Here is a 20,455-nt window from a genome sequence, read left to right on the forward strand (position 1 = left end):
AGGAGGTCCCCTTGTTGCCTCATTTTTGTATCAAGAAGATATTAAAACATAAGGGTTAATCAGTAACAGAAATAATGTTTCTTTAATCTGCACAATAAAAAAAGGGTACAGCTGAATAATAGCGGAGATAAATAATTTCGTATAATTAGTACATGCACTTCATTATTAAGGTTTTTTTAGTTTCATTTTTGATCTCAGATTTTTTAAAGTAACAATTAAAGAGCTGTAAATACAAGTCGATGCATACTTTCCACTCAGAAATGGTCAATTACAAGCAAATTCTATTATACATATTGGCTAATAATTAACATCTCAGCTAGTTAACAACCTAGCCTAAAAATGAATGGGGCGAAAATGGCAGAAATTGATGCAGTTCACACTTTCATGTTTGGTGGGGCGGCATTCCACAGTACAAACAATCCGTACTTTAGCTAAGACATTGTGCTTATAAAGTGGAACAATTTTCCAGCACAGGAATGAAATGATTACAAAAAAAGTTATTGCTACAGTGTGTCTCTGTGTTAATAAATTAAGTAGCTTTATGTGTTTAACAGTGTATTAGCTTGTGGAACTACATCCTAATAGGTGAAAGAAATTATGCTTTTTCAATTAGTATCATCACACTTTAAATGTTAAAGTCATGCATGTCTTCTGCATATATATGCGCACATTTTTCTTCAGAAGTAAAGACAAGAGGGAGAAAAATATTAGTTTATAAATCTGACGCTCATCAACTAATCAGAGTGATCACTCTTTCAAGATAGTATAATGCTGAGAAACGTCTCATTTCTCATCAGGTACACTGAAAAACCAACTTAACGCTCCGGCTCCCAACAGGAAAAAATCATTTTCCTTAAAAATATATTAACCGACAATAAATTAAATAAACTTGCTCATATATATTCTTTGAAAGATTATGTTAGCACAGTTAATGTCACCTATGATACAATCTGATAGGAAAATTATTCAAAAATGCTATATAATTACACTTACTTTTTAAAAGCCAAACACTGAATCTCAATAAATAATGATTTGAGCAACCGCTTGCGAAAATTCAATTAAAAGAGCATTTAGCTCTGTGGGAGTTTGAAAAAAAAAGAGTGCAAAGCAGACATGCTTTTATTTAACGAGATTTTTTTGATCCACTTGTCTATAATTCTAACCCCAATTAATCTTTTTATCAGATTTGCACTCCATTTCTTGTTCCCTATTTACAGTATTCTCTCTCACACCCCACACTAATGGCAACTACACAGTACACTGTTATGTTAACTAAACAAAAACACCCAACACCTAACCCACTAGTTCTGCCGTGAATTAAATATTTTCCATCATATATATTAATATTTTATGTACAGTCTAGATTCTGTCAACCAGTGACAACACAAAGGAGCGCAATCAGTGCTTGAGGGTGGAGAGATTCATATTTTTTCTATTATCTGAAAGCTATTTATGAGATTTTGATATTTAAGAGGCTTAATTTGATTGTGAAATGCATATTTGAAGAATTGGGTTAAGTTATAATTAGGGATGCACATGAGGTTAAGGGAGAGGTGCTGCTGCCAGGGGTTGGCTTTCAGTTTTCTCATCTTCCGCTTCATCGTCAGACTCGCTACCACCTGAAGAACCTGATGACGAGTACGAGTCATAGTCTGGTTCCAGATAAACTTCAGCTCCGGGGAAAATATATCGATTGGGTTCATTATAATAGTAGGTATTATCTAAAGACAAAAATATTAAAAATTTAATTAAATGGTCATAAAAAGAATGGTACCTGCTAGCCTCTCTGCTAGACTTTCTCGTGTTTTAGGTTGCCAGCGAGCTCCGTCCAGGTCATCCACCTGGGTCGAAGTAGAGGGAACTGCTGGTGGTGAGCCCATGCTGTCCACAGACATGTGGCGGGAAGGTGACTGTGGTGCTTCATCACAACTAACAGACCTCATGCTCTCAGTAGAGCACTGCCTTGAGTCACGACCACTGCTAAATTCACTGCAGGTTGGAGAATCAGAACTGGTCCCTGAGGATACAAAAAAAATTTATTAAACAATGAAAGAAATTATAAATTACCATAATATTTGATAATAAATAAATATGGTCTAAAATTACCTCCACTAATGCCACTATCTCCTGCAGAGAGCATGCTGTCAGTAGAAAAATGCCTATCCTTAAGCACAGGCTGTACGATTTCTTCAGCTTTGTTTTCAGAACTGGTGCCCGGAAGGGCAAAATCCTCTCGGTCGACCCACTTGCTTACAATCTCCGTTTTTTCCTCAAGTTCCATAACTTCGTTTAAAGGGTTCAGCCAACATTGTGACCGCCACTCATCGTCCATTCTATGAAATTATAAATTGAATAAAATGGAGCAATTTTCAGCCACATTTATTACAAGTGACAAAGTTGGTTGACGATCACGTCGCAGTCACCGAGAAGCTCAACATCAAAGCTAAGGTGCGGGAGAGGCTCACGATTAATCAAAATCTGTGGTACTTCAGCAGGGATGGAACTAGGAATAAGTGCAACAGGTCGCACTTTAAGCGACGAGCCGACCACTATCAACAGGTCGCACTTGTCCTTGTCTTTGGCCATAGCTTCGTGGAAGGCGTCTGGAAGGCCCTCGCCAAAGAATACAATGTCTGGCTTCATAATTCCTTGCGAGTACAAATCTAAAATTTAAAGGTGTTTAAATTTTTAACTTCACAAAAATATTTAAAATTACGTACCACTTAGGCTATCAGGACCCTTGCTGCTCAGATTTCTAGAGAGTTCATAGCACTTGACACAGTATGGGATCTTCTGCTCAAGAATGTTACTTCTAATGCTCTCCGAAGTTACTTTGGATTTGCATCTCGTGCAAGAGGCCGTGGCAAAGGAGCCATGACACTCAATCACATTCTCAATGCCGGCCACCTGCTCCAACGTGTCGATATTCTGTGTGTAGTTTCTCAGCAGCTTGCTGCTAGCTTCAAGTCTTTTGATAAATCTGAATTAAGAATGTTGAAATTAGTTTTTTCTTTTTATTGAATTAATTGTAGCTAACCGGTGACAGGGCGAAGGCTTGAATTGCCCAGGATAAATCTCTCTAGCAAACTTGTAAAACGGTCTAGGATCTTGTCGAAAATAGTTGATGTCAAACATGGCTTGAGGGTCGGGCAAGTCTGGAAAATCGATAGCCAAACGGGAGTAGATTCCATCACGACTTCTGAAGTCTGGGATTCCACATGAAACCGAAACCTGTTTTTCCTCCGATAAGCGGAAAATCTCCAAAATAATATTGAAATCTCAATACCCCTGCACCAGTGAGTACGATGATATTTTTTGCCTCCTTAAGAAGTCTAACCACATCACTTATTGTGTTAATGTGGCTCAATTTCTCTCTCCTAGGCGGTTCCGAAAGTACACTAACAATTATTTTCCACAAGGTTGTGTCATCCAGGGAAACGGGAATGTGGCTTGACAGGTTTCCCATTTTGTTGAGGACCTCCCTGGGATCAATACCCTGATTGATCTGTTTCTGCACCCAAGCCATAGTGCCAGCTATAGAATATAAAATCAGCCTTAAAATTCAATTTTATAATAGGTACGTACCCATCTTTGGTCTCCATTTTTGATCACTTAAGTCCGAGAGTCCGCTGAGATCAGATAGATCACTGACGGTTGACGCGTTGTCATCGTCCTCATCACCATTCTCCTCTCCTTCATTATCCATTCTGTTCAAGGACATGATATAGGAATTTTTTCTTGTTTCAGGATGACAAAACTTACGCTTCATCTCGGGTCTGATCAGGGTCAGGATGGGTCAGTCTGTGGCTGCTGACCTGGTTGGTTTCTTCGGTGGTAGTTGAGGCAGAACTCGTAGGGAAGTCGCTGAAGCCGGAGTCGCTACATGCCAACACCTCCGCACCCAAGCTAGAGTTTTCTAAAATGGAAATTAAATAAATGTTATTACATAAATATTTATATTATTTATGTATATACATATATAATATAATTATATAAATAATGCGATATTTTTTATATTATTTAAAAAAACATCTTTTTTATAAAAACTTCTTTTTTAAAATTTAAATCAATGTTATTTTTTTCAATATTTACATTTTTTATATACATAATGGCAAAGTGGTAAACAATTAGGCATGGGTGAATTGCATGAACCCCGCCCCCCTCTGATCCACCGCCGAGGATCCTTGAGAACATTGACTGGTCCGCCATTTTGGATCAAAATTAATCACTTTCTTCCGCATGCCTCAATTCAAAATTGGCTCGCGCGGCACCAAGCAAGACCCTCTTAAAGTATAGCCCAAATTTTGGGCCGTCGATTAAGATATATTTTGGCCTACCATCTGCGGTTAAATCGAGCTTGAGCCGCTTCGGAGGTGAGCTGTACTCGGGGCTTTCCCTACACTCCGCCATGATCGAAGAGAAACAGATGACGTGACGTATAGTCGGATTGCCCGGAAGTGGCGAAGATCTCAAAAAGTTCATAAAACAGCCATCAGAGGGCTTTACAAAAAACTTGAAAATAGCTCACTTTTAGAGAGATTTCGGTCAAAATGAATTTAAATAACGATTCTTCGAGGAATTATACAAAAGAAAAATATAACTCCTGCATCATATGCGAACAAAAATTAGTCGAAAAATTATGTTCAATGTTTTATAATATTTTGATATCAGAGCCATCTGTTGGTGAAACCGAGAAATAAAGCAACACTAGCGACATCTGAAATCTTTTACATTGCGGTGTCTACCTTCTGCCAGTTTTTATTGAAGGCCTTGGAATATTCGGATCCAAAATGGTAAATATAATTTTCGAATCCGCGAAAATCTGCTACAGAATAGTCAATCCACTCGCCAACATACCGAATCCGAGTTAATAAGTGGTCGGTCATGGCGGATGGACGGATATTTCATCGCCGTGTCGGCTACTTGCATGGATGTGCCGCACCGATATACGTGCTGCCCATGTGTACAACAGACCCAATATAAATAATGGCAAAATTGTTGTTTTCTTCATTACTTAACTCAATTTACATTCGATAAAACAACGTGAAATACAAAGACGAAATTTTTAACATCTTATTTTTAAGTCACGTTTCAAGTTTAATGTTTGTTTACATCGTTGCTTGTCATTTCAGACGGAAGGGACAGCGACGATCAGAACCAGAAAGTTTATGAGCAATCGCCTCTTATGCAGAAAGCAAATGGTATTATCTACTTTTCACCCATAATGACCAATAAATTTATTGCTTTTCCTCTTAACAACAGGTCGTGGATGTTATCCACCCTGGACAGCCTTCCATTCCGAAGACGGTGGTCCGGGAAAAGCTTTCGAAGATGTACAAAGCTGCTGCTGACACCATCTTTGTGTTTGGTTTCAAGACTGCCTTTGGTGGTGGCAAGTCAACCGGCTTTGGACTAATTTATGACAATCTCGACTACGCCAAGAAGTTTGAGCCCAAATACCGCCTAGGAAGGGTAGGATAATTATGCTAATACAACATTACACTTGCTTAAAATGAATTTTTTTTTGTCCTCTTACTTAAGATAATAATTTTCCAAATAAAATTTCAGCACGGTTTGCACGAGAAGGGAAAGACCACAAGGAAGCAGAGGAAAGAAAGAAAGAACCGTATGAAGAAGGTCAGAGGAACAAAGAAGAGCAAGGTTGGAGCGGCTGCGGCCAAGAAGGTATGAGTCGGAAATTATGAGCTTATGCATGTTTCTTTAAAAAAATCTTTTTGCCGCTGGTAATATTTTGAGACTTTTCTGCCCTGCTATATAATTTGTGCACTTCACTTAGTGTTGGTATTTTTTGAATATGAATTGCTTGCTTTGAGGATAGACATATTGAACTTTTTTAATACAAAAATCGTTGTTAGTGTGATTTTAAACTATGCACTTGTGTGCGACAAGTAAGAGTTTTGTGGATTGTGTTTGCACTGCTTTTCATTTTCAACTTTATTTTACAAATTTGATAAAACCAATTAAATTATTGTTGCTATTAGTGCATTTTAATTTGTATTTCCAAAGAAAAATACACACACTATTTACCATTATTTTACTGACAGCAAAAAATTATACAGACACCTTTTAATTATAATACTTAATACTTATAATTGATGTTCCGCAAGTTTCTAGTTGCTAAATTTTGCAACCTCAATTTTAATTGTGTTAAGTTTGATTTAAATTTTGCCTCTATTTTTGTAACAGTTGCCTCTTAACCACCACCGCCCCGTTTTTGTTAAGTAAGCATGGACTGTTGGCTAACAATTTGCCAAGGGCAGCTATGATAAATTGGTGGTGTTGGTGTCGTTGCAGGGCAAAAAGTAATGTGGCGGTCAGAGATGTTGGTGTGGGACAGTGCGCGGGCCCACTTTGCTTCTGGTGTCGGTCTCTACTCCTCTATCGATTTCTGTTCTCTTCCGCTGCAAATCCTATCCTAGATATATTTTTACTTCATTTTTCGCCATTTTCAGTAATGTGTCCGGCTGCATCGGAGGCCCAGGGGGCCAACAACTCGTCCCAAACGGCACTCCCTCACATCCCTGTCATTTCCTCTGTACTTTTTTTAATGGTAAAGCTACAATAAATGCTATTGTAAATTCACAAAAACAAGTCACTTCTTTATTTCATCATTTTATTTCCTCAATTTTATGTATTTTTTAATGGAAAATCAAAGTCATCTGAGATTTTGCTAGTAGTTCTAGTAAGTTCAGTGGTGAATAAGAAAAGAAACTGCACAAATACTTTATGTTCAAAACTTTAACTGTTATATTTATTTTGCTTCCTTAACCATAATATCGTATTGTATGCCCCAGTGGTATTGATATCACATGATTTACATAGTTTCATTTTTCAACTCTTCAAATAGAGGACACTGTAAAGAGAAAATGTATTAATTAAATAATAAGTTTCAACACAAATTACATACTGGAAGTCCCTTGTTTATGCAGCTTATCAGCTCCAATGCTCCCGAACATTTATCTAAAAGTGTCACATAATTATAAATCAAGGAAAAAAATATAGCAGAAAAATTACCCATGGATTTAGGGTGCCCATTTTCCATGCTCGGGCATGATTCGCTGTGTCCCTGGTGCATTTCGTCCTTGGACATTACAGTACGGTAGTGAGACAGACATGAATCAAGTAATTTTCCCATCATCTCACTAGATTTAGGATCATTAATCAGTGAGATTGTCATCATCATTGCCTTTATCTTGCCTTCGATAGGCATCATTTTAGAATCAACCTATCCAATTTAAGTACGTTGTTATATTTTATTAAAATCAAAAAGTGTTTGCACTTACTATACCCAAAGTTTTCAATAGGCACAGAGGGTAGCACTGAAAAAATTATTTTAAAACGAATAAGTTGATTATCCAAGACCACAAACATAATATTTAGTATGTTCGGGATTTATTTGCATATATAATTAAAAAAAATATACCTTAGAGTGCATCATGCCCTCAGTTTGATTCATTGTGGTCACCATTTCCGAAGAGTTTTGGCTCATTGCCATTGCATCTTTTCCCTCGATATTCATAGCCATTTTCTTGCAGTGGCTTTCGGCAGCCATGAGGGGTGCAGGTTTTGGACCGCAAGAATTGCTAGTCTTTGGCATGGGAGTCGTTGATTTTCCTCTTGTTTGAGATGCTGTTGTACGTGCCAGACAAAGCTAAAATAAATGCAATAAATAATTCAGTTATTAATTATTATTTTGTGGCTTATCATATTTTTAAATAAGAAATATTACAAAATTAATTTTTTATTTCTTAAAAGAAAATATTTATTTTTAGCTTAACCTCTAATAAAAAAGACATTTTTTTAAATCGCAAATATAAAATGATATTTGCAATTTATAATGTGTTTGTAATATTAAAAAGTATAATATTATGCCAATTGTTTTACCTGTATGAGGGCCAGAAGGCAAAAGCCAATGGAGAGAACAAAGAGCCTCATCGTGATCTGTATGTATCCCCTTGTGGTTGACAGCGAAATTAAAGACCAATGTCCAAGCGCTTACTTTTTATACCCACAGCCAGCACGCAATTTTGCTGTGTTGAAATGTTTTAGGAAAAAAACGCACACCCACTCATTTGACTTGCACGGCTGCATTTGAAAATGATATATCCCATTAAAAAGCCCTTTATTATTATTATTTTCACAACAAAACGGAAGCAGTGCACTGGTGATTTTAATAAAAGGAGCTTTGTTTTGTTTTTTGCAAAGGTCACTTCTAGAATATTTATTCAAAATATAGAGGGAAGTTAAATCACAAATTTTGTAGAGACTTCAACGCGTGGACTTGTCCCTCTTGCTAGCCACTGCTGCAATCAGCGCCTCGGCCGCCCGACACTTCTCACCTTTCAAAGTTAATGAAATATTATTTTTATAAACAAACATTTTACATTATTGTTGCTTACTTTCACGCCAGGAACTCGCTGGGCAGTTCTAAAAAACAAAATTAAATTTTTTTTTTTCAAAAATTAGGTAAAACAAACTTACCAAAAAATGGTGCTCAAAAATGCAGTACATGAATTGTTGGGAATCGGCGCGGCATTTTGATTCACTCTCTCCAGCTTCTGCAATTTTTTAAATTTATAACTTTTGAATTTTTCTTTATTTTTATTTTGACCAGTGGGCAATTCTGCAAAACACTTTTCCTGGGCCTGGGTGATAAGTGGCTGCCAATCGTCGTTGGCGTTGCTGGCAGACATGGAGGAAGTCACGGCCTCCTTGTTGATGGTGCCGTCCTCTTTGGCCCAACCCTTCTTCTTCGCAATGCACTCCATGAAACACTTGCTAGTGTCTTGATTTTCCTCACGCGTAGCACCTTTTTATTATATAAAAAAATTTATCAAAATTCAAGTAAAAAAACGATAATTCAGTAAAAAAAATTACTTCTGCTAACATTCTGCTGCACAAATTCGGCGTGACAGCTCTTGGATTGCTCTCTGTCTGACAGGTACTGCGGAAAGTCACAGCACATTTTACGTCCCTTTATTAAAAAAAAAAAAACAACAGTTCAAATATTTTTTAAAATTTAGAAGAAATTGTTACAAATATTAAAGGTCCTCCTTTATCACCACCCTTGTGCCTCCTGCCACCGTGACTTCCACGTTTGGTTCTAAAAAGTTTTATCGCCTCTTCGGCATTTTCTCCCAGATTCTCTGCCAAATCACCAAACATTCGCTGGATTTCGTCAACGTTGGTATTCACTGATGTTTTTAGAATTATTTATAATTAAAGAATAAAACGAAAAGATTCTCACAAACCTAAAGAGAGTACTGGAGTGACTTCATCGGATCGTTCATCATAGTTGAAAATATCTCCATTGACCTGGTTGATTCATTAAAAATTTTGTTTGAATTAAGACAATTATTAAATTTTGGTTAAATTTATAAAGTAAAATAATTTATTTCACCTGAACTGCCAACGCAGCGCACGCTAAAAGAACAGCAACGCAGGACCCTGCTGTGCTCATGCTGAATTCGCGTGAAAAACTACCAAAAGGACGTGTTAATGTTACGCTTTTGAGTGGCGCACAAAAGGTTTTATTAACGCGTTAGCAGTGCTGCTTTGATTCATACAGTAAATGTGTTGCACCGACGTGGTTTATTTTATTCAGGGTAATTTCGCAAAAGGCCATGCAGGTCATGCGTGCATTCAAATTGTCCCAACCACGAGATAAAAATGTGTCATTAAAAGTGATTGAATAAAGTGTGCTGCTCTGTTGCGCCGGAATCTGCGTGCATCTTGCATAATATAATGAAGTTGGTGAGTATTGCATTTTTTCTCTGTACGCGTGTACGTCAGCAAGGTCGTTTCCCTCATAAATAATTTCGAGATCACATGCTCATGTAAAAATACTACTATGAAATTAATGATCTACTCATTAAAAAACTGACAAAAGAAATTGATTTTTTTTTTATTCTTCACAAAGTTAGTATGTTGAAAAATTGAAATGGTGCCTTAACGCTCAACCTCAACGAAAAAAATGTTTTTATCTAAATTTTAATCTCCGATCGGCAGTCCGGTTCAATTCTTCATGAAAATTTCATGATGAAATGCACCTCAAATGTTAATTTTAAATTTATCATTTTGTCTGGGTATTAATTGAATAAAATGAGTGAGAAATGAATTAAAATCAAACTGTTTAAACTCGGTTTAAAACTTAAAAAAAAAATTATAGCCATGGAAAATTTCACTCATTATTACCTCTTTTAAAACTTTTGATTGGAGAAAGAGAAAAATAATAGGAAAATTTATTTGGTGCCCCAAAAATGCTTTTTATTTTGCTATAATTATAAATGATGGAGTAAATTTTCTTCCATTTCTTTTAAAATTTCACGTTTCTCTGTCGCATGGAATACAATGTTTTGCCAATTTTACCCTGAATACATGTTACTGCCATAAGTGCCATAACTGCCAGTGGAAGAAGAACTGGAGAAGTAACGGCTGGGTGCGTAAAGTCCTCTTCGGCCGTTGTACAGCAAGGGTTGCCTATTCCTTACGAGTCGCCTATTCCGAGACCTGCTGCTATAGTATGGCAAATAGTTGCTCAGACCAAGTCCAAGGGCGTTGAAAAATCTATTCGATCCGCTTCCGCAATTGTTGTTATTAAAGTTGGTGTCGTAGTAGTAACTGCCATAATAATCGACTTGGCGCTTTGTGCGCACGTTTGTAGGATCAATTACGTCTTCTGAAAAATCTATATTCAAAAAGAAAATTAAATTAAAAATAGCATTTTTAAGTAATCTTTATGGACAAACATCATATAAAATAACTGAGAATGAGAAGGTGAATAAATGTGGAGAACAAAAATAATTAATTAATTTTAAAATAACTACTAACCATAATATAATATAATTTTATATTTCTTCCATAAATTTTAATGTTTTTATGAACTCGTTGAAAATTGATTTTATAAAATTTCAGTTTCAGATGTGGTTGATTCATAACGCAGTTTATTATTCAATAATCTCACCGTCATCAATAGCTCCTTTTTCCTGATGATTTTCATCATATGATTCCGGAACTGGCGAAGAATTAACACCAACCTGCGTTATGATGGAAGTTTTTTTAATATTGTTTTTTCTACAATTTGACTCACTGTGATTATCGCCAGTGCGACAATGGCCGGCAATGCGGCCTTTGACGGTGCAAACATTCTCTCCGCGCGGGGACCGATGGTGGTGTGCGCGAATCCGCGACCGGTCCTTTGCATTTAAAAAGTGCGAAAAATTCAGGGGCAAAATGATATAATGATGCACGAAAGGAATGGCGGATGTAGATACTAAATTTAAATTTGCCTGCGGAAGTGGACGCATTTTAAATAATTTTTATTTAAGGATTTTTGCATACTCATAGAGAATAAAGAGGAAAAAAATGAAATCATGTGGATATCCCAAATATTTTCAGCAGGTACACGAAAATTTATTTTCAGCCTAATATTTTTTTTTAATGTCATACTCAATATTTTCTTCACAATTTCTTTATTATGCATATGTGCAATCAACATAGTAAATGTGTAATGTCTAAATCTTGGTTCGCGCACGAGATATAAAAAGTTAATTTTTTTATTTAAAAATAATAGTAAAAGATAAATTTCTTTCAGATAAAATTATTAAATGGTATATTTTCACAAAGTTACTTCTACAAAAAAAATCATGCGATTGCTAAACGAAAAAAAAGAAATTAAATTTATTTTAGACTTCTCTCCTATTCTTGCGTATTTAACATAATTTTTTTGTCAACCTGGAAAATGTTTTGGAAATTATTTCTTGACGTGAAAGAGAAACAAATTATACATACATCACGTCATAACTTTTCACACAGTCACGCGCCTGTAATCACAATTTTCTGCAATTTTGCCTGCAAAAATTGGTTTATAATGTCTCTTGTTGCTGCTATAAAATCGGAAGCTGTGTGAAATTTTTAACAGTTTGAGGTGAAAAATGGCCCGTGTATTTTATGTGCTTGTCCTTCTGGTGACCCTCCAGGTAAAGTAAAACATAAAACCTTCATCAAAGTTAAAAATTATATTTAATTATTTATATCAAAGGTTGCCTTGACTCTGTCAGAGGACGTCGATTCGGTTGGGTCAGGTTTGTTTGTTGGTAAAAATGTCTGATGGTTAAATATTGAATATGGAAAATTAGATGTTCCTCAGGAGCGCCAAAAAAGACAAACGGACGGCTCGGATGATGGAGATGCCGAGGCTACAACTAAAAAGTGCAACCGCAATAGAGGTGGCGCCGATTCCAGCTCCGATTCTGATTCCGATAATGGAGACCTCGGGGCTCTAAGAAGGCAAAATAAACGTCCAGGTGGATTATCGGGACGCCAAAGATCCAACATGGGACAGTTGGGACAGTTGAAAAACAGCAATGGTAAAATTTGAAGTATTTAAAAAAAAAATTATAAATATTTGAAATCCATGAACAACAAAATTTTCAAGTAAAAAAATAAAATATTGAAGGTCGCCAGCAGCAGCAACAAAGGCCTGGGTCGGGCGGACCTTTTGGAAACAATGACAACAACTCGAGGTCAAAGAAGATAAAAAATTTCAGGACAACAACCACCGAGTCTTCCTGAACAGTGAAATAAACCAGTAAACAGAAAATTTTTATTTGCTTCATGTATGAAATAAAAAATATCTTCTTTTTTGTCAAATTAAAATGCTGTTTCAATTAAAAAAGAGGAATTGTAATATTAAAAATGATATATTTAAACAGTAAAAATAGTTAATTTATACTCGGTTGAGTAGAACACGAGGGTATTTATTACAAATTAATAATATTGGACGAATTTCGTATTTAAAATTAAACTCTCGTCCAAACATTTTATTATACACAGTGAAGAAGCAAGACTATTATTTATATAAAATTAATAATTAATAAAATACAAATATTTTGTACAAAAACTTAACAGATTCTTTCTTTGATGGCAAAACAAAGGCGGGAGTAATGCAAGCGCGCAAATAATTAATTTTTTTGCCAATATTTTACACTCTACGAGATTACCTTATGAATAAAATTCAGTTAGCATGTGTTTGATATGGGATTTGGTCTGCTTTGGGAGGGAAAGGACCTTTCTTTTCACTGCTGTGGAGGAGCGATTCCGGCCTTCCAGTCGACATAGAGGAAGTACGTGCTGGCGGCGTAGGCGAGGGAATTGAACAGACCGAAAACGCCCGCTGCGATGTTTGGGCCGCGACCATATTCGTACGAGGGGCTCCACACGGACAGTTGGACAATGAAGGCGATCACGTACAACAATGTGAAAATTGCATAATTCACAAATTCCTGAAAAAAAAAATTAAAAAGTTTTATGTTATTTTGTAAACATTTTTATTTGTCCTTATAATTTAATTTTTGATTGCTTACTTTTTTTAATTGCTGAAGGTACTTTGAGCTTTTAATTATTAATTGAAATGTCAGTTTGATAAGCAATAATGTTTGAAGTGGAAAATATAAATTTTTGTTAAAAATTATATTTTAATAATTTTTGAATTTCATTTTATGAATTAATTTAATACACTCCAGATTTTTTTTTTATATTTAGAAAAACATTCCAAATTTTATCAATTTAGATTTTTCTTACTGTCAGAGTCCAGTTGATAGGGAGCTTGAGAGCCTCCCTGATGGACAACAAGTAGAGGAAGACCCAGATGAGGGTGGCAATGAACGCGGTGACCGCGACGAAGAGGAACCAGTGGGTGCCGTCCATGCGGGCGGGCGAGGCGCACGCCATGCAAATGATCCCGATAAGGACCTGAACGAGCTTCAGCATGCCTGGCAAGCCGAGGAAGTAGGCCACGTTGAACTCGAGCCACTGAAGACTTCCGCCCGGATTCTGGCCAGGGTCAGTCTTGACCGTCGCTTGCTGCTGGGGCACCGTCTGCGGTGGCGGCACAGTTGTCTCGGCCATCATATTGTAGAACCAACTGCAATTATTATTAAAAAATAATAATAATATCCCTCTGATTATTTTTTTTCTATACAAAATTCTCAATTTTGCTTTATTTAAAATAAAATTTTGGACAATTTTTTATTTATGGTGAAAAGAAACTAATTGCTTATTCAATTTTGCAGCTTTTTATTTTTTTTATTTTGAAGTTAAGGGAAAAAACTGAAAAAAAGGCATTTTTTTATAAATTATAAAAATTTAATTTTGCTAGAAATAAAACTGAATAAAATTTTTGGTATTTGGTTAAACTTCAAATTTTACAACTAAACTAAATTTTTCAAAAAAGAGAAGAATGAAAAGATTTGTCCTAAAAATTTGAGTTCCAGTGAAAAAAAAATATTAATTACAATGCGTTTTATAACTAACAAAATTACAACTTTTGAATGCCTAATTTGAATTTTTTTACTTTTTTTTACACAAACAATAACCTTGAAAACACTTTCAGTTTTCCTCATTCTAAAAAGTGCTAAAAATGGAACATTCGAGCAAATTATCTACAAATTTTCCCACCTCTCGGTGTTGTTATTCACACTTGGTTACTGACAATGTAGTTTCAAACTGGGGCTGCTCAATGCACGTTCGCCATCGTCAACTAACACTAATTGGCAAAGCTGCCGTCTGTTTTTTAAGTAAAAAAAAATAAAAGAGGCTACCTGTTGTTCGGAATTCAAGGCAGCGTCTGGTCTCTGGCATACTAATTATTGCCAGCAGTCTTTCTCTTCTCTCTCTGTTTATAACTGTTTACTCGACCATAGGAAAGACGCAGACATAAAGAGGCGCGCGCAGATGCCTAAATTTGGGCATGCTGGCGCTGCCCTAGGAATTTAAATATTAAAAATTGGGCCGATTTAAGGCCGAGTTCTGACGTTTCGTCAAAGAAACTTTAGTCGAATTTGCGGAATATCGCTTTAGTGCAACTGTCGCAGTGGGACAAATTGCGACAACAGTTATATTTTCAAAGGGCGTAGGAGGCGAACTTGTCCTCGCCTTTTGCGAATATTTATTTTTTCTTCTGTCTTACATTTCTTAAGCCGGCGCTCTAAAGATAAAATATTTATTTCTTCACAATTCACATTGCTCAAAAAAAAATTCCTGCCAAAATATTTATAAGAAACGTACCTGAGTTTTTATATATTTCCTTGCCGGGGACGCACTAGCACTGCTGTGTTGGCAGGTGAGTCTTCTGACTGACTGGCCTTGCTTGCACGAAGGAGTGAACCTTACGAAGAGCAACCGCGTGACGTAACAGCCTGAATTATATACATGCTGGCAGAGATAACGTACGTAGTTGGTTATGGGCGGAGAGGAAGAGCAGAAGAAACCCACCGACCGGCACCGCCGCCGCTGCGAGGAATATAAATAATAAAAGCACCGGCCGATTGGAATCTAGATAAATTATAACAAGTGGATGCTGCAGGCGACTTTGCGTTAAAATAACATATATGCACGCAGCAGAAAAGTGCATATTTTCTAAAAGTGGTTCTCTAAAAACTGCATAATTTAAGAAAATTAAAAAAAAAAATTATAATAAACAAAACCTTGAATTTTATGCAAAGAAGATCAAATTAAACTGATTAATAAATTCAGAAAAAATTTACAAGTATGGTGTAAGTTTTTAATTTTAGAGTCGTTTTTTCTTTAAAATTTTGTCAAAAAATTTAAATTAATTGATTTCATTGTAAAATTCAGAATTTTTAATTCTTATGCTATTTTTTAATGAGCATTTTTTTTGTAACTTAATGCATTTGATCTCAAGTGAATATGGTCGTTTAAACTGTAACAAGCGCCTGCCTTGATCTCTCACCCACGACGGAACAAATGAAATGATTCACGTACGCGGCGCACGCAACACTTCATCTTTTCGTCGGGTCTCTTATTTCACTTTCATCAGCTACTGTCGCCTCGCAGTTCTGACGTCATGCTCAAAACATGCTTTGAATTATTTTAAATGATTCGCAAAAATATTTTCGAAGTGCATAAAAAAATCTATTTCAAATTTGTATCACAAATTTACAAATTTGGCTCGCTTTTCCATTCCATATAGGCAAAATACACGCTGGAGCAATGTGCCACGAAGTTGAAAAGTCCAAAACTTCCAGCAGCCAGGTTAGGATCTCTGACAAAACTTAAAGCGGCCAAATACCATGGTGACCATATTGCCAATTGCGTAATGAAGGCGGTCAGGTGCAGGATTGTAAAACATCCAAAGCTGACTAGCTCCTAAAATTTAATTTTTTTTAAAAATTAATTCAAGAGATTATTATTAAATTTTATGATCACTAAAAAATTGATAAATTTTATTTAAAAATATATATATTTGAAAAATTATTCTCACCCCTAAATTCCATCTGATGTCGTGTCTGCCATCCTTAAGGCAAAATACATTGATGACACTCCAGAAAATCGTCGATACTAGCGAAAGTGACGTGACAATCAAAAACCAGTGCGTTCCCGGTAATAGAGCTGGAGAAGCGCAAGCCAAGCTAATGATGCAGAAAAGGATTTGCAGCGATTTTGAAATTCCTGGCGGCGTTGTAAACAAATATCCCATGTCCAATTTGAAGGAACTGTTTTCTGGAGCGGGCGCCGAGTAATCAACAGGTGGGCCCTCCGGAAGGGGAGGATTTTGTTGCGACGCGGGCCATTGATTCATCATCTATTTAAAATATTATATTAAATTAAAATGTCTTAACTATAGATCAAATCAACTTACCTTGATTATTCTTAAAATAGTGAGCGTGAATTTTTGAATATCGATCGATCACCTTTGATGACTAAAATATTACTATCTTGTGCCGAGATAAAAACGCTCTATACATATATGGTCTTGCCAGCCAATCTTTACTGATAATTTTTATTTTCATTTTCTCCCATCCTCTTTTTATACTGCTTCATAAACTGTCGCTTATTTAATAATCCACTTGGATAATATCTGACAAAATATTTCTGTGAAATATCTGCAATTCATTGATAATTCTTATAATTTCGTGTTTTTTTTTTATATATATAATTTCGTGTGAAAAAACTTATTCCACTTGTTGTGTACACAATTATTTCTGACATTATAAGTTTTAGTGTCTATTTGGTTGAGCTCTCCACTCCACATAGGCGAATCCTGTACTTCCTCCGTAAGCCACAAAATTGAGCACTCCGAAACTACCAGCAACCAAATTTGAAATTTTGAAATTGCTGAAAACGGCAGGAGACCAAACTGCCAATTGAGTGATAAACGCCGTCAGGTACAAAACCGTCACGAGGCCAAAACAAAGCATCTCCTAAAAAGTAGATTGATTTTTTATTCATCTTAATTAGTTGTAATTTGATTAGAAAAATACTTCTCGATTCCAATTGATGGATCGGAAAAAGTCCTTGATGGAGAAGAAGTAGATCAAGATCCAGATGAACGAGACCGTGATGGCAGTACCCGCCACAAAAATAAACCACACGGTACCAAGCACAGTTGTCGGTGAGGAGCACGCAATGCAAATGATGCCGAAAACTATTTGGGCCAATTTTAGCATTCCTGGAATCGTCTTAAAATGGTCTATGTTCAGTCTAATCCAGCTGGTTGCTCTGTCCATCCATGAAGAGGATCCTTGCTGTTGCCCTTGTTCGAGAGACATGATTCAAGCCCCTGCAAAATTAATCTTTTAGAAGATTTTTATTGACTTGAGATTGATTGTATGGCATCAATTTTATGAAATGTAAATTCTTACCTTCGAAAATGTCAAGTGATTTCGAGCTTGCACGCATAAACCTTAAAGGAAAGAAGCAAACTATAGTGTTATTTCTGAGTAACTGCAAGCGCGATAGCTCTGACAACAAAATTTTTGCTCGGTGACGAATGAATCAGAAAATGACGAAAATTTCGTCAGATCGACTGATAAGAATTTAAACACGTCTTCTTATTACACCGGCTGTAAAACCCAGCTTTATTGTGTAAGCACCTTGCGTGTTATGCAACCTGCTCGACATCCGAGCTGGTGCTGGTTGCATAGCGTTTGAAATACAAACAGAAAACAAAGTCTCGCGCTGTCCAACGGTGTACTGTTTTTTCGTTTTTTATTTATATTTATATCATAAATTCAATAGAATAGAAAAAATTAAACACTTGAGGTAAAAAAGTCAGTTGGCTTGAAATAAGAAACATATTTGGACATATTTCTTCTTTTTTGGATGGTTCAGCTTTTTTCTATGAAGTAATAGGTTCGGCTTTCCACTCTGCGTATGCGAAATAAGTGCTGCCGCAGTAGGCGATGAAATTGAACACTCCAAAACTTCCAGCGGCCAAATTTGCATCTGTGACCCCACCAGTATAAGGAGACCAGATGGCAAGCTGTGTGATAAATGCAGTCAAGTACAATACAGAGATGCCCCCGTGACACGCCAGTTCCTGTTGAATATTTTTTTAAATTCATTAAATGCTATTTTTTGCAACGAATTTCAATATACAACTTAATCAAGTAATATAAATGAGATATTTATTGATAATTAATATATTCTCAGTCAAAAATATGCCATTTTTCATCAAATTTAAATTATGCACAACATTTTTGGTAAAATTTTTTGTTAAATTAAATAATTAAATTAACATTTTCCAACCGTTAATGTAATTTTTTTTAAATTTAATTTTCATAAATAGATGTATTTTAATTTTACGTTTTACTTACAACCAAGTTCCAAGGGATGGCTTTGAACACCTCCTTAATGCAAAACAAGTAGATGATTATCCAGAGGAAAGTAATGAGGAATGAGGTGACCACGACGAAGAGGAACCAGTGAGTTCCCGCGAGTAGGGCAGGAGCTGAGCACGCGATGCAAATAATCCCAAAGACGAACTGCACCAATTTCAGGATCCCAGGGATGGTGCGGATGAAGTGTGACAGGTCGAGCTGGATTCCACCGATGCCGCCGCTGCTTGAGCCGATCCCGTGACCTGTAGGCACCCCTGAACTGGCTGGCGCCCCCGGAGGAAGGGGTGCGCTCGGAGCAGGCTGCTCCTGGGCAGGCTGTTGCTGCTTCGGCCACTCGGACATCATTTCCTGAGACGCGAAAGTGTGACAATTTTTGTCCTTCAATCTTCGTCTTAAAAGTTAAATAGCACTTGTTTTTATTTTTTTTTAGCAAAATTAAGAAAATATTTCAAATTTTAAATATCTCCAAAGAAAAAAAAGAACAATGGAAAAACAATAAAATTTCAATCTGCATAAATATAAACGAATCCTAAAGAGGGGCTTTATTATTTGCTTTACTGATTCTCAAAATATAAATTTATTCTAGATATATCAATTATTTTCCTTTTGAAAAATAAAAAATAAATTCAAATTATGTTTTGTAAATTTCTGTTATTTTAAGAAATATGAACATTATCAGTAAATGTTGTTAATTCTAAATAGTTTAATAGTTACTGATAATTTTTGTCTTTTTTATGGTTTTTTGGTTTGAAATTACAGAAGATGTGTTTTGAAAAATTACAAATTTATGATCAACTGTTTATTTTGCATGCAGTAAAATTTATTTATAATTAGCATTACCTAAAATTCCAAAACTTAAAAATACCAACAATCAAATTGCTATAAGAGGTTAAATTCTGCAGTGATCAGAAATAATAAAAATTAAATCTAGCTAAACATTAATTGCATAGACTATGGTTTATGAAAAATAAAATTATCTCTATCTGGTTATAATATCAATGTGTGTTTTTCACTCGGGGAGATTCTGCTTTTTTCAGTGATCTCATTTCCACATTATTTTGCAATAAGGCAAACAAGTTTCTCCGCGGTTCATTGTCAGAGCTTTGATTCTACATGTGGCGAGAGAGCAAGAAGAGTTTGTGTTGTGATAAGCAGGGGCAGCACTATATAGATTTATCCTGGCATACTCTTTTCTTATCTCCGCCTATGGAGCACAAAGTGAGCAGGTGACTCTGCTAGCGGGCATATTTTTTTTATTAATTAAAGACATACAAGGGAATTCTTAAAAAAAAAGATTCAAAATAAAGAATCAATTCCTTGCAAAAGTTTTTTTTTTTTTAGCTAAAAACGGAAGATTTTTCGCGTGCTTTATATTTTTGGAAAAAGCTATTAAAACAGCAGGTGGAAAGTAAAAATAAAGCGCAAATTAAAACAATAGAACTCTCTGCAGCACTTACTATTAATGAGCAACTCACCTCTGTCTTTTAGGAATCTGAAGACAGTGCAATAAGTCTCAAATCCAAAAGTCGACTGACGCCGCACCGTATGGAGCCACACTGACAATAGTGAGTGAAATTTTGTGACGTGCAACTCAGTCGAAACTGATAACAAGCTTCCTCATGACACCGTAGGTGGGACTTTTCTTACGCACCGCCATCGTGATTACCGAAGGCGTGCAAATGCCCATGAACTCATATGCGATTGGAAGTCACTTGCAGCGAGCGGAAATCTAATCAGCTGAATTTTACTGGGGTTTTCCTGGATTTTTTTTTTAATTTTATATTACAATGTAT

At 35.9% G+C, this 20,455-nt stretch overlaps 9 protein-coding genes across 12 annotated transcripts; 2 read left to right on the forward strand and 7 right to left on the reverse strand.

The window, feature by feature from the left end:
- Positions 1-1,085: 1,085 nt before the first annotated feature.
- Positions 1,086-4,449, reverse strand: LOC132192440 (NAD-dependent protein deacetylase sirtuin-1). The gene is made up of 10 exons (XM_059612404.1): positions 4,338-4,449; positions 3,763-3,916; positions 3,586-3,707; positions 3,287-3,534; positions 3,038-3,231; positions 2,721-2,980; positions 2,387-2,663; positions 2,107-2,333; positions 1,775-2,017; positions 1,086-1,721 (listed from the first exon to the last, which is right to left on the reverse strand). Exons 1-10 carry the CDS (start codon positions 4,408-4,410, stop codon positions 1,543-1,545), a joined length of 1,977 nt encoding a protein of 658 aa, XP_059468387.1. The 5' UTR covers positions 4,411-4,449; the 3' UTR covers positions 1,086-1,542.
- A 251-nt stretch (positions 4,450-4,700) lies between these two features.
- Positions 4,701-6,612, forward strand: LOC132192441 (small ribosomal subunit protein eS24). Of its 2 annotated transcripts, none has more exons than XM_059612405.1 (5): positions 4,701-4,793; positions 5,133-5,201; positions 5,263-5,472; positions 5,569-5,685; positions 6,316-6,612. In XM_059612405.1, exons 1-5 carry the CDS (start codon positions 4,791-4,793, stop codon positions 6,325-6,327), a joined length of 411 nt encoding a protein of 136 aa, XP_059468388.1. In that variant the 5' UTR covers positions 4,701-4,790; the 3' UTR covers positions 6,328-6,612. The 2 variants fall into 2 exon arrangements, with proteins under 2 accessions (XP_059468388.1, XP_059468389.1); XM_059612406.1 differs by having other exon boundaries at positions 6,474-6,612.
- Positions 6,613-6,741: 129 nt separating this feature from the next.
- On the reverse strand, positions 6,742-7,979 carry LOC132192858 (uncharacterized). Its single transcript, XM_059613035.1, has 6 exons — positions 7,906-7,979; positions 7,445-7,672; positions 7,305-7,340; positions 7,036-7,246; positions 6,929-6,981; positions 6,742-6,874 (listed from the first exon to the last, which is right to left on the reverse strand). Exons 1-6 carry the CDS (start codon positions 7,954-7,956, stop codon positions 6,836-6,838), a joined length of 618 nt encoding a protein of 205 aa, XP_059469018.1. The 5' UTR covers positions 7,957-7,979; the 3' UTR covers positions 6,742-6,835.
- A 240-nt stretch (positions 7,980-8,219) lies between these two features.
- On the reverse strand, positions 8,220-9,575 carry LOC132192748 (general odorant-binding protein 67). The gene is made up of 8 exons (XM_059612845.1): positions 9,422-9,575; positions 9,273-9,336; positions 9,058-9,215; positions 8,899-8,995; positions 8,633-8,830; positions 8,503-8,579; positions 8,421-8,448; positions 8,220-8,360 (listed from the first exon to the last, which is right to left on the reverse strand). The coding sequence occupies exons 1-8, from the start codon at positions 9,479-9,481 to the stop codon at positions 8,290-8,292; spliced, it is 753 nt and encodes a 250-aa protein (XP_059468828.1). The 5' UTR covers positions 9,482-9,575; the 3' UTR covers positions 8,220-8,289.
- Positions 9,576-10,274: 699 nt separating this feature from the next.
- On the reverse strand, positions 10,275-11,230 carry LOC132192742 (uncharacterized). The gene is made up of 3 exons (XM_059612840.1): positions 11,111-11,230; positions 10,985-11,057; positions 10,275-10,708 (listed from the first exon to the last, which is right to left on the reverse strand). The coding sequence occupies exons 1-3, from the start codon at positions 11,222-11,224 to the stop codon at positions 10,386-10,388; spliced, it is 510 nt and encodes a 169-aa protein (XP_059468823.1). The 5' UTR covers positions 11,225-11,230; the 3' UTR covers positions 10,275-10,385.
- A 697-nt stretch (positions 11,231-11,927) lies between these two features.
- LOC132192397 (uncharacterized) lies at positions 11,928-12,682 on the forward strand. Its single transcript, XM_059612348.1, has 4 exons — positions 11,928-11,999; positions 12,062-12,104; positions 12,159-12,389; positions 12,479-12,682. Exons 1-4 carry the CDS (start codon positions 11,955-11,957, stop codon positions 12,592-12,594), a joined length of 435 nt encoding a protein of 144 aa, XP_059468331.1. The 5' UTR covers positions 11,928-11,954; the 3' UTR covers positions 12,595-12,682.
- Positions 12,683-12,728: 46 nt separating this feature from the next.
- Positions 12,729-15,206, reverse strand: LOC132192396 (CKLF-like MARVEL transmembrane domain-containing protein 4). 2 transcript variants are annotated; one of them, XM_059612346.1, is made up of 3 exons: positions 14,622-15,014; positions 13,603-13,945; positions 12,729-13,304 (listed from the first exon to the last, which is right to left on the reverse strand). In XM_059612346.1, the coding sequence occupies exons 2-3, from the start codon at positions 13,930-13,932 to the stop codon at positions 13,098-13,100; spliced, it is 537 nt and encodes a 178-aa protein (XP_059468329.1). In that variant the 5' UTR covers positions 13,933-13,945; positions 14,622-15,014; the 3' UTR covers positions 12,729-13,097. The 2 variants fall into 2 exon arrangements, with proteins under 2 accessions (XP_059468329.1, XP_059468330.1); XM_059612347.1 differs by lacking the exon at positions 14,622-15,014 and adding an exon at positions 15,088-15,206 and having other exon boundaries at positions 12,730-13,304.
- Positions 15,207-15,977: 771 nt separating this feature from the next.
- On the reverse strand, positions 15,978-17,823 carry LOC132205713 (uncharacterized). Its single transcript, XM_059634966.1, has 5 exons — positions 17,685-17,823; positions 17,304-17,602; positions 17,049-17,243; positions 16,304-16,624; positions 15,978-16,188 (listed from the first exon to the last, which is right to left on the reverse strand). Exons 2-5 carry the CDS (start codon positions 17,589-17,591, stop codon positions 15,979-15,981), a joined length of 1,014 nt encoding a protein of 337 aa, XP_059490949.1. The 5' UTR covers positions 17,592-17,602; positions 17,685-17,823; the 3' UTR covers position 15,978.
- A 50-nt stretch (positions 17,824-17,873) lies between these two features.
- On the reverse strand, positions 17,874-20,264 carry LOC132205922 (CKLF-like MARVEL transmembrane domain-containing protein 8). Of its 2 annotated transcripts, none has more exons than XM_059635311.1 (3): positions 20,138-20,264; positions 18,639-19,010; positions 17,874-18,361 (listed from the first exon to the last, which is right to left on the reverse strand). In XM_059635311.1, exons 2-3 carry the CDS (start codon positions 19,005-19,007, stop codon positions 18,161-18,163), a joined length of 570 nt encoding a protein of 189 aa, XP_059491294.1. In that variant the 5' UTR covers positions 19,008-19,010; positions 20,138-20,264; the 3' UTR covers positions 17,874-18,160. The 2 variants fall into 2 exon arrangements, with proteins under 2 accessions (XP_059491294.1, XP_059491293.1); XM_059635310.1 differs by having other exon boundaries at positions 18,639-19,053; positions 20,138-20,246.
- Between the last annotated feature and the right edge of the window lie 191 nt (positions 20,265-20,455).

Source organism: Neocloeon triangulifer, unplaced genomic scaffold (assembly GCF_031216515.1).
Source record: "Neocloeon triangulifer isolate White Clay Creek 2 clone unplaced genomic scaffold, ASM3121651v1 ptg000003l, whole genome shotgun sequence".
Lineage (NCBI taxonomy): Eukaryota > Metazoa > Arthropoda > Insecta > Ephemeroptera > Baetidae > Neocloeon > Neocloeon triangulifer.